Source organism: Nipponia nippon, unplaced genomic scaffold (genome assembly GCF_047370975.1).
Source record: "Nipponia nippon isolate SJK-2023a ecotype South Korea unplaced genomic scaffold, ASM4737097v1 scaffold_2, whole genome shotgun sequence".
Taxonomy (NCBI): domain Eukaryota; kingdom Metazoa; phylum Chordata; class Aves; order Pelecaniformes; family Threskiornithidae; genus Nipponia; species Nipponia nippon.
The window spans coordinates 127,727,158-127,739,717 of NW_028262336.1; the positions used below are offsets into that span (position 1 = coordinate 127,727,158).

Below are 12,560 nucleotides of genomic sequence, written 5' to 3' on the forward strand. Positions count from 1 at the left end.
TCAATAGCATCTTGCGGGAGTTTGTGATGTGACTGCTTAAGGGAGAAGTGGACTGCTCCAGGGGTGTCTTTGAAAAGCCAGTTCCCGAGAGGAATGACTGACAGGAGAAAGCATAATGGAAAACAAAAAAAATCATGCTGGCAATGCTTGTGATGCAATCCAAAACATCTTGATACTGGTTTTTGTTCCTTAGGTGCCAGCCGTAAAAGGAGAAAAGATACTCCCAGATGTCAAAAAAATCTTTAGAACATAAAGCACCTGGACTTTTTTTGTCATCAGGAAACAGATAACAAAAAGAATCCTACTAGTATTTATTAAAACCCAGCAAAATCATCCATATTTCATTGCTTGCTTCTTGAGTTTGGAGACTCCAGGGTTGGCTCCATGCAAGACCACCCCTGAGATGGAAACCCAAAGCAGGTTGGTAATTGCAGCCACTTGCCTGGATTTTTCAAGCCCCACTGCCTATCGTGTTTGGAAAACTTCCCAAATTGCTGGTGATGGGTCCCTCTGAGGGAGGAGGTGGACCAGCTGCAGAGCCCTGCCCTGGGCTCCCGGCGGCACAATACCAGCCCCATCTGCTGTAGCTCTCTGGAATTACCAAGTGCATCAGGAGGTTTGTTTCTGATGATTTCTCCATGGGTTTTAATTCAAGTTCCATGCTAACAGTACCCTAAGCAGAATGAGGAATGACAAAGTGTGCATTTTAATCCCAAGTTTCACACCATCACACCTGGGCTGTGGAAGCTGTGAAATTCCAGAAGGCTCTGGAAGAAGGTAGGGACCTCAGAGGCCGACCATGTTAATTAAGGGTCTGAAGGAACCAGTCAGCAAGTCCAGCTAGACAAACCCTAACCTAGAGGTTGCAAACAGAGAAAAAGTGGAGTTTTTAGGTTGCCACAAGATGACAGAGATAGGGACAATCATCACTATTCAAATCACAGTTGTAGCTGGCAGACCCAAGACGGTTGCCTTGTGGGATCAGGACATGTACAGATGTGCACTGTGGACACCTTCAAACTGTGAGCTTGGGAAAGTTCTACAGCTAATGGTTTATAGCTCATTGGGCACATATTGAAGAGGCTTGACTTTCAAAGAGCAATCAGAAGCCAGACCCTGAACATCAGTCCTTTATGAACACACAAACACAGAAACCTGCTTCAAAATCCAAGTCCCACCAAATAATCACCAGCCATTAAAAACAAAGCAGTAGCCACAGCTTGAAAAAGCAAGCTGGGCCTATTTCTTACATGAAATTATCAAGCTGGTAAGATTGCGAGTGGGATTAGACTTTCATATGGACGTCCTGAACTCTAGTAGCTAGAAGAATAAAACCATAAAAGAAATAAGCTCCGCATGCGTTTGGCACAGCAACTAATTCCTGTGTTCTTGGGACTTCTTATTTTCCTCATGGGTATTTTATTACATGAACAGTCCATTCTGCATACGCTGCACAGTCTGTGTAGGGGGGATGTGGCCTCCAAGGTGATTTTTGTCTCACATTTTATCTCCTTTACGATGAAGAGGGTTATGTTACAAACAGGTTTTGTTCAATGTTGCTCCTGGAACCAAACTTTCAGTTTTGTTGTGGGTTTGCCAGGTGCGTAGCATGGCAGAGATCCTGGTCCAGCAACAGGCAGCTGGTTGGTGCTCATGTGAAAACTTAAATCACGCAAAGGGAAATTAATTCATGTGAAGAATGCTCATCAGTTTTATACTTGTTTTGAGAAACTCAATAACTGACATATAGCCTTGACTTTGAGACTGCAAGAGTATTATCACATAGATTTATTAATTATAACTACATTTCTGTAAGGAATGGGCTGACAGTATCAGCATGGAAATATGGTTAATGCCTCCATTGCATTTTGCTGGATGCAGATGCTGTTTAACTTCAAGCATCTACTTAATGGGAAAGGGCTGCCTATCTGCCTTGCACTGAATCTAGCAATTTTATGGGGTTAAAGGGCAGTAAAACGCCTTTACAAAGTGATTTGCAGATCATGAAAGTGCACTGTGTGACCTTAAGAGTCATTTGCCAGCAATGGTGCTGGCAATAAAACGTCTGGCTGGGTGGTAGGAGATGCACATAAATTGCTCACATTGCATTCACACTGGCTGCACAAAAGGCTTCCGACTTGTAGTGTGCAAATCACTGGCAAGGCTCTGTCCCAGATAGGCATTTTTCCCAGTCTTAAAAACAAGCAGCATTTGGCTCTTTCTTCTTCAGCATGCAAAATAAGCCAACCTTTTTTTTCTTCTGAGTTCTGCTAAAGTGACTCTGGGGAAACGACGGAGGGCATCTGCTTCTTGGTAAGAGTGGGGAGGGAGCAACACTTTCAGCACGTAAATAGAATTGCCTCAGGCAGGACATGAAAACGGGTGTGCAAGGTTAAGGCACACCAAAGGACCATCTAGGGTAGCATCCTATCTTCACCAGTGGCCCATGTGGATGCCTAGGGCAGGGTGGACAAGTCTGTAGAGATACTTCTTCAAAATACTCTTCCAGTCCAAAAATAAGAGGACACCAACTGAAGTCAGTAGGGACTAGGTTCAACAAAAAGCAATGGAGGTGGACAGGACACCTGGAGGAGTAAGGAAGCTGGACAAATGCTTGGAATGGAGATGCATTGGGGACTACCAACCAAATAAATCACATCGGGCTTGGAAAATCCTGGAGCCGAATGTTCATAGGTGGAGGTCAGGAAATTAGCTGAAGGATAGGAAAGTATTGTGAGGAAATTACACTGTATGCTTACTTGTCCCTTGGTGTTCACCAACAGTCAGTTTGGATACAGAATGCCAGATGGGACACACCTGGGTCTGAACAAATATGTTCCCAACCTCAACACACTGTAACTGTTCAGAATTTTATAATAATTTCTGTTCAGGAACAGAAGTCCTCACAATTATTTATGGTGAAGTTCTCTCACAAAATTGCCTAACGGAGGATGAAATCCTTGTAAACTTTTAAAATTGACCTTTCCCCAGTGTGAGAAAGCAGCTGCATTCCTTGGCCAATGCCACCTCCCTTGTGCAGATAGCAGCAAGGGTGATTTGGGAAGGAGCGGAGGACTGATCCACCGTCTCACCTTCTCATGTTCGCAAAACTCAGGTCCCCGTAGATGTGGTCAAGAGGGAAAAGGCAATTCCCTTACATTGCAACAGTCTAATGCATAACTCCTGCACGAGCTGGTCAGTACTGCTGACCACTAGAGCAATATCTGTAAATATACACAGGAGCGGCAAAATGGAAATACAAAACCATCAACATACAAATTCCCAAGTCCCAGTCCACACTTATTCATCTCATTTCCCCACGGCTGAAAGCCTCAGTAGAGGTATCTAAAGTGTCTCAGGCTATTTCACTCACTGTATTGAATTTTCTCTGCTCTTAAACCGAGGTTTTTTTTTCAGAACAGTCTCCTTATGTGTATTCTAGCAAACATCCAAATCCTCCCTCTGTTTTGGTTACATTTACAAAACAACTAAAAGTAGAATTACTCCTCCAAAATTCTTACTAGAAATCTTCCTTAGAGAATGCCATTTCACCAAAACCTAAAATGCAACAGGAAAAACACAGAAAGAACTTTTCCATGAAAACAGTTGAGTTTGGCTAAAGACTGACATGGAGCATATTATTTTGATGTTCTCATTGGAATTCTGTCTTCAAAGTCAGCTTGTAATTCCAATAAAATTATTTTATTTATTGACCAGGCAATGACATCTCAGCAGATATTCTCGGTACTCCCAGCTCATCTTTCTCCTGAGAAAGAAATGCCATTTTTCAATTTGCGCTATTGAAAAGGTCTGTTATTGCTTTCTTTCCCCTGGGACCCAGGAGCTGTGCACAGCTCCTTGAACCTGATTGCAGCAAGCCAGAGCTAAGTTTTTTCTTTTTTTTTTTTTTAGGAAAACAGCTGTCAAATCTACTCTGTGCTAACAAATAATGCTGTGCCTTGAAAAAGGAATTCGTTTTATACCATAAGGGCCAAATCCTTCACTAATGTACATCAGGGTCATTCCACAGATGTGCCTGTGACCCCAAATCTATGAAATGTTGAGGGCTTCCTTTTTAATACCTTGCTGTTGAATGTTTTCCAATTTTGCAAAGGAATTTGATGAAGAGGAAGGTTACCTTGAACAGGGAGAGCCGCCTACCTGCTGCACAGCCATTCATACATGGAGCAGATTAAAAGCATGGTCCCACACTTCATTAAGGATATCATATCACAAACATTTCTTACAGCAGCCATGTTGGCTTAAATGTCCACCTTTTACCCAAATCCCTCCAATTGTCACTCCCTATATCCCATCTGAGAACTGATCTGAGTGAAAATAACAGCAATAAGTAAAGAAAAAATAAATTATGTTCAAGGTTTTTTGAAGTACTTGTGCGTCATATGATTTTGGTGAAATTATGGACAATGTTGTTTATATCACCACATGTGTGCTGTATCACACATCTGGGAGGGAGTGGAGGACAGATAGAGGGAGGTGAGTGTACGGGGATGGGGATGGGATGGGACAGGAGATCCTTTGCTCTTCTCTGTTTGCACAGCTGGGATGAAGATGTTTCTTCCCGTTATGAACAGTAATCAGAGGTTTCAGTGGCTGGAGTGAGGACGAAGGGAAATCAACCCTTGTGTTGATAGCTAGCAGCAGGATAAGATGTGGGGTGGGATGGAGAATGAAGGATTTCTGACCTTCCTCCCCAAACCTCACTCTTGCAAAGGAGTTGCTAGAAGGGCCAGGACCCCCCAGCTCCAGCAGCTGGTGCACAACGGCCATGTGAGGTTCAAGATTCATTACAAGCTTTTTCTTTACAGAAAGCATATACAAACAGCAAGACTTCTTCAGAGTCAGGTTATAGAATCATAGAATCATTTAGGTTGGAAAGGACCCTTAAGATCATTGAGTCCGACCGTTAACCCAGCACTGCCGAGGCCACCACTAAACCATGTCCCTAAGCACCACATCTACACAGCTATTAAATACCTCCAGGGATGGGGACTCAACCACTTCCCTGGGCAACCTGTTCCAATACTTGACAACCCTTTTGGTGAAGATATTTTTCCTTATATCCAACCTAAACCTGCCCTGGTGCAACTTGAGGCCATGATGAGTTGGAAGACTTAAGAGAAAGAGGTAGTTTGAAGGGCTGAATTTCTCTCTTCCTACTCCAGACTTCTGGTCTCAGCAAGTTAAATCCCATCTTTAAGGGCTCTGACAGATACAGAGAAGTTACCACCAAGAAGACAAGAAGATATGTGAGTTGCTGTGCAAGAGCTGTCCCCAGGGATGTAGATATTCCCTGGGGAAACCTAAGGTTCAAGATTAATTCAGGGTAAATTTTGTTATTGAGTCCTTCAGAGTTTCCTATAACCTCAAATGAATGTCCCATTGGCTGGGTATTTTGCTACTGCCTCTTAAAAAAGCAAACCTAAACTCACCCACACATATAACAACTCTCACTCCAAGCCTTCTCTATCTTGAGATCAAATAGATTAAGGTTTCAGTGCATATACTTTGGGGAAGATAGATCCTAAGAGCTTGTCTAAGGTATCAAAAATCAGGAAAGAGCGCATTTCAGACAGGCTCTCTAAGAGGCAGGGTATCTCCACACCAGGGCTGAGATTGCTCGCTCTACCTTTATTTGACATCCTGCAATTTATATTCCGCAGCCATAGCACTGCAAGAACATCTCCCTAGCCTGCAGCTTCATTTTCTGCACACAGCTACCCCAGCACTTTAATTGTCCCATAAATTTGATGGAAGGGATTTGATGCAGAGAGCTGTTAAAATGCCAAATGTCTTGAGCACTGCAACTAATGAATGGCTCCCAACGATTCATGTTTCAATCTATATGCAAATGTGCCCTTTGGTTGGCTTGTGCTGGACTTTTCATTGCTGCATTACAGCTATCCAGGGAAGCCTCAGACTCATAGATCAGACAGATACAAGACATAAATGGGAGAAGACTTAAATTATTCAGTGTTTATGAGAAACAGAATCCAAACAGTGGACTTACGCTTTGCTTTTTATAATAACATGATTACAGATCAGCCCTGAGAAGACCTACAATAATGCTGGTTTTCTTCCCCGCCCCTTCCTTCTTGCTAACAAAATATATAGCACAATGAATCACTTAGCAAAGCTGAATGCATATTATCCAATAACACTCAAAATAGTTTATGTCAGCTCCAGGTAAAACCACTGCTCATGGAGCCCAGCTGGGAGATGCCTGTGAATGGACTGAAAGATTTCAAAATCTGGTCTCTGCTATTCTTACTCCCACCAAGGGAAGACATCTCCTGGAGCATCAAACTGAGTCTCTGTAAATGCCGGCAGTTACAAAATCTATTCCTGCTCGTTAATGAACCGCACAAATCCCTTTCACCTGCAGTGCAACGTGCAATTCTGGTCTTAGCAAGAAGAAATTAAGCTGGAACAGGTGCAGAAAGAGATGCCACCGTCATGAGAGGGCTGCAGAGCTTGTTTTACAAGTAGAAAAAAAAAAGGGGGGTTGTAGGATTTTGGTCAATTCCAAGGCTAGGAAGGAAAGTGATTGCTCTCTATACAAGCACCTGAGAAATGGCAAGAAGGAGAAAGGAAAATTTTAGCTAAAAGCCAGTCCTGGGACAAGAAGCCAGAAATACCCTCAGAAAACACAGACATGAACATACTAGGGACAGTCTCGTTTGTGTAGGACTTGTTTTGTGGGGTTTAAAGCTGAAACAATATTGGGGGATTTATGCTCAAAGAAATGCCAGAAGTGAGACAGACTTTGCAGAATGGATGGTTGCAGAGAAACTGCGAGGTTTTGCCATTGCCCACAAGCGTCAGGCCACCAGGAGCACTGCCGAGCCAGGAGAGCAGAGCTGAGGTCTCTAACCAAGCCTTGGCTCCTGCAAAGCTTCAGACTACTTAGAGACACCTTCCTTGCCCTGGTGTCGAACTAGAAAGAGCTTTATAGCATGAGGCATCCACAGTGCTTGATCCCTCAGGACCCTCATTGCTGGCTGAGCTTTGGTCTCCTTTATCTGCTTAGCCTAGGTGTCTGCTGTTTCCTTTCACTCCTATTTCTATTTCTCTCCCTGTAATGCCAGGAGCAGGTTGGGAGGCCACTAAAACTGGGAGAAATCCATAATAGGAGCTCCTCACATGGTCTGGACGTGGTCAGGAGACCAGAGTGTTACGGGTACAATCTTCTGCCAAGTCTAGTCTAGTGGATGAACTTCGTGGGATGCTGAACTTGGTCCTACATGAAATACTTAAATTTTGTGAGCATGCTTTATTCCCCAGCAGATAAGTGGTTTTGACTTCTGCTGGTCTGGCCCAGCAGCAGGAAATTTGCAGCACTGGGAAACTTTGGCTTTAAGATCAGGTTATATGAGGGTTGCCTACACGAGCGAGAAGATGGAGTTGGCAAAAACAGCCATGTGGCAAGCAGTAAAATTTGCTATTTGCCACCAGGACAGTGGTGGCCTCAGCAAAGCCTTCTCCCAGGAGCAGTGATGTTCCCCTCGCCAGGCTGTGTGGTCATCTGGGGCCGGGGCCACCACACCCTCCTGGTCTCCACTCCGGCTCTAAAAGCATCCCTGCTTTAAATAAAAGACAGAACATGCGGGAACGAGCTGCCGCTGTGCTGTGGAGCCAAATGAACTTGTCAGGCTGCCAAGGCAGGCATTTAGGAAGCCCTTCTTTTTCTTCTTCCCTTTCTTTTGTGCATGGAAATGGACTTGCCATGAGTAATTTGCTAGTGACTAAAGCTGATAAGTTTGGCTCCCTGCAGGCTCCTGCTGGGGAACAATATTGGCTTTTCTTCTGAACTACTGGGTAGAAGACACAGGGCAGGAGCTCTATGCATTTTCTTCTCCTTCCTCGGAGCCATGCACTACCCTCCACGCTCAGCTGCCCAGAGCCAGCCTCTAAGGGAGATCCTAGTGGGAACCATTTTGATAGGAGAATGGAAGGGGTGCAATGCCACGGGCTCATCTTCAAAATTCCTGTATTTATAGCTGGGTAAAGACAGGAAAACCAAGCTGTAGGGGCCAGAAGCTCTGACCTGATCAAGCCTGAGAGACAGTTTGCTCTTTTGGTTGATGTCTTTGGAGAAAGTTTTCAGGGAAAAAAGGGTGGAAGGGGAGGACCTTAAGCATTCAAGAATGAAAAAAAGAAGAAAAGACAGAGGGAAAGCTCTCTGGAAAGTCATACCAATCAGGAACAGCATAGATGTATTTCTAAAATCTCTCAGCAAAACTGGAGGCAAAATACATATATTGCTGCTACTTGCTATTAAGCACCACCATAAACAGCCGCTCTTTGGACCACAGAGAGGAATGGGGTTCAAGAGTGACTCAAAATTGGACCTTTAGATGGGGTAAACTGGTACAAAATGACCTCAGAAAGAGTCTGTACCTGCTAACAACTGGGCAACCTCCCTCGTTTCATTGTGGAGGGGTCTTGCTCACCTTATCCATGCTTCAGAGAGATGTTTGCAGTAAGCAACAAGTTCTGCACAAACCTGTTTCCCTGATATTTGTCAGCACCTGCTCATCATCTGAACCCACAGGGAGTTAGTCTCAAAGCTATTGAGAACAGCAAGAAATGGAAGAGCTTTTTGAAAACTGCAGATTGTTTTAGGAGGCTAGGGTTTTTCTTGTTTAATAATAAGAAGCTTTAATCCCAAAGTAATGCATCAAATATTGTTGATAACTTCTGGGAGTCCACTTGGAGACTCCTTATACACTTTCAACACCCAGCCCTCACGAACTAAAAGATGTTTGTATGGAAAACAACTGAGTATCTTCTTTAAAAAACCCTATAGGAGACTGAACACGCACATCAAACATTAAGGCTTTGCTGCTAAGGGTTCTTGTAATACTTGCCTGGAAGTGATGGGCTTTGAACACTGGGGTGATACAAACACATCAATCACAAATGGCTCCAGGATTATTCTCCAGCATCCATCTTTCAGTACAGAAATACCACTACGTTTTTCCATCCATTGTAACATGCTAGAAATAACCCCTCATCTGCTAACATAGGGGCAGCATCTCTCCTGCTCTGCTCCAGCTTTACTGCTGTAACACTACAGACCCGAGAGGTAAAAGCCCAAGAATTCAGCCCCATTTTTCACACCAGACCAACCACGTCCTGAGGTTTTAACAAGGACCCAAACCCCATACTAGGTCCTGGGACTGGCTAATTAGTGTCTAGATGGATGGCATGAAGTGCCTTGATGATGTTATTGGAGCCATCTACTTGTCCTCTTTGCTGTAAGTTACTCTCATGATAGCAGAGGTGACAAAAAAAAAGAATGATGTCCTTGCTTCACACATCTCCATTCACAGTTGGGTCCATATAAATGTCAAGTGCCTAAGCTAGTCTTGCTTGGGGCTGAGGTAGACAAGGGAGACATCTCCAGAAAGGAGATCCATCCTACCCTAAGACAGGTGGGAAGGAAATGACTTCAGAAACACTCTGCTTCCCTGCCTAGATGAGACACCTTGGTTTTAGATAACTAGGAAGATGGTCTATTCAATTAAAGCTCTGCAAAGAGTGAATTCAGACCAATACAGAAGGCCATGAACTAGTACCTGAACCACAGAGGGGTAATCTCCATCAGAGAGACATTACAGAGAGCCTGGAGTGATACCATCCTAGATAGAGTTGTTACAGGGTATTTCTTAGAGCCACAACTGCTATTCTGAGCTTTCAAATTAGTATATGAACTTACTTTGTTTTACTTTGGACACTTTCAAGACTCAGCTGGACAGGGTGCTGGGCCATCTCATCTAGACTGTGCTCTTGCCTAGAAAGGTTGGACCAGATGATCCTTGAGGTCCCTTCCAACCTGGTATTCTATGATTCTATGATTCTATGATAATTTCCACACTTGTTTTCCTTGGCATCACAGGATGCATCAGTCAGAGCTTGCGACATGGGGCCAACGCCTCTGAGCCTTTTGGAAGGAGGACTGACCTCCTTATCTCCCCTAATGAACAGCAGCCTGTTTTTGTTGGGCCACAGCTCCCTATGGGGAGCTGTGTAAAGAGCATTTTGGTTGCTCCATGAGATCTTTGGCATTCCTTCCACCCCCAAAGGGATCCTCAGCTCTTCTTGTCACTGGTATAAACCGGTACCACGCAAGTTCCTGCATGCAGCTTCAAAGGTTCAGAGCTTTCTGCCCAGTTGCAGCTAAAAGCATATTTGCCAAGACAGACACAGAGTTGAATCAAAACTGTTGGGTAGATTTTCTCCATCGCCTCAATGCTTGCCTGTGTTGACATATTTAAGTCTCAATCTGCAGCCCCAACCCAGGACACGTGGCAGTACTGTCAGTCCTCCCCAGGTGAGACATGGCAATGAGACAACCCAGAAGCTGAGAGTGAGAGAGACGTGTTATGCCTAGACACAGGAGAACACTACAATTCAAAGCCCTAAATTATTTCAGAATCTACATGAGACCTGCCATACAACTTAATTCTTCAATTTCCTTTTAAACGTGCAAAAGGACTCCATTTTCACACAACCAAAGCAGCACTGCTCCTGGAAGCTGAATTGATGCAATCAATTCTTGACTAGATCATTCTTCAAGGCAGGCAATAAGCTGTTTTATTCTTCTGCATATCCAGGACTCACGTGCAGCTTCTGGGCCATCCCAGATGAGAAAACAGAAGTGGAACATTGCACGAGGTTAATCTGGACTACACACACAGAGCAATGATTGCCTCTAAGCCAATCAAGGATTAAGGCTAATGAGTATCTCTGCATCTTGTAGCAGTCCTTTTAGGGAAATCGAATAGGATAAAAATAGCCTGACTTGACTCTTCCCCCCTGCCAAAGACTTTTATTAGTCCTTGGGGTGATGGAGTAAAATTAGAAATGCTGAGGAGAGGAATGCTTCACTTACCTGTCGTAGAATGACCATGGTTCCTGTATAAACACATCAGCAATCACCAGAAATGGACCTAAACCAAAAGAAATCAGCAATTAATGAACTGACACCCTGACTCATAGACCCCAGCTCAGGGACTGTCCCAGCCCTAAAGGGACAGATGCAGCCCCAAGGTGTGGAAGAGGGCTAGGAGCACTTAAACTCCCAATGCTTTCGTAATATTAATTCCAGACAGTAAGAGACAATCCTCTAATACATCCAGATTAATGCCTGCACCGTGGTGAATGAGACCAGGACTGGAGGTTGCTTATGCAAGTAATATTTTGTAAACTGAGTCCTAGAAAGTTATCCAAGGATTAACCTAGCAAACAGACTGATGCTGATTTATTACATGTGTCATCGGATCCCGTGGTAGGAATTAAAGCACACGGAGAAGGGGAGCCCTGTCTTTACAGCCCACAAGACTGGATGAATTATCATCTTTCTATCAAAACTACTTTCAGGAGAGGAGAGAAAATACCAAACCCTCCACCACAGCCTGCAACTAATACCTGGGTTGGACTGAGTATCTCCACACTCCGGTCCTGCCTGTTGTGCAAATTGTACCCTTGTGTGATTTACAGATGTATTTCACATGGGAAAGTCCCATGCTGCTCCTGGGTTTGTGCTTGCTGATGTGTGGTGCTCCCAGCATTAAATGGATTTGGTGGGTATGAGTGAAAAAAGCTTTCAAAGAATTGAATTTCTGCAGCTTTTAATCTCCAAGTCATCCTTGCTACATGGCAATCAGTAATTGTTATATGTATGATGTAGAACATTTTCCAGTATGGTAAAAACTCTCACGCCTTAAAAAGCAGGCGAAAAGTTACTCTGAGAGATATAATCCCCATGAGACACTGAGGATGTGAAGGCTGATTAAAGATGATCTTGCAGGACACAAGACATTTCCCTTCACAGTGACAAAGTGGTCCAGACTCATCATACAAACCTAAATATTTTGTTCCAGGTTTTAGCCATAATTTTTATTTTTGTGCTTTCCCCACTAAAAGGAGAACATTTCCTTGGGGAACAGGAGGGAACAGTGAAGTCCTTCCACCCCCCCTCAATCATTTCCAGGTGAGATGTCCCAAAGAGACACAATATGGGACAGACTCAGTCTTGCAAAAAAAAAAAAAAAGGAATGATAATGCCCTGTGCCAGTGTACCAAAATGCTTTCCTCATGGCAAGGAGAGCAATCTCTCTTCCTCACCAGCAGCAACTGCAATCATCCCATTCAGTAATGTAGGACTTAGTCTTTGGTGCTGATCCTGCTGGCTGAATTTTCTGTAGCTTTTCAGCTGCATTTGAAAACACGGATGTTCTCATCGTAGCTAGAAAGGTGGGATTTATCTTTATTAACTCCTGCAGGGACTGCAAATGCTCAACAGCATTTCCAATTTTCCTCACCACGCTGCCTGCACCACCTCTACATTTTTACTGACCACATATTTGAAGGTGGACAACTACCCCACTGAAAGTTGTAGGGCTTTGTCATCTAAGTGCCTTCACCACCTTAATGAAAACATCCAGCTGTTGAAACGATCTTCATGGTCCTTCTGCATTGCCCGGAAAAGGAACGGGTGTCCTAAGAGCAGCCAAGGCATCACTGTTCATTAG

At 43.9% G+C, this 12,560-nt stretch overlaps 1 protein-coding gene across 2 annotated transcripts in view; it reads right to left on the reverse strand.

Moving 5' to 3' along the window:
- Positions 1–12,560, reverse strand: part of MYO7A (myosin VIIA) — a 103,512-nt gene that overhangs the window by 73,761 nt on the left and 17,191 nt on the right. For both annotated transcript variants that reach the window (XM_087757784.1, XM_087757783.1), the window contains exon 2: positions 10,919–10,976. In XM_087757784.1, coding sequence (XP_087613910.1) covers positions 10,919–10,936 — 18 coding nt within the window. In that variant the 5' untranslated portion in view covers positions 10,937–10,976. The remainder of the gene's footprint in view (positions 1–10,918; positions 10,977–12,560) is intronic.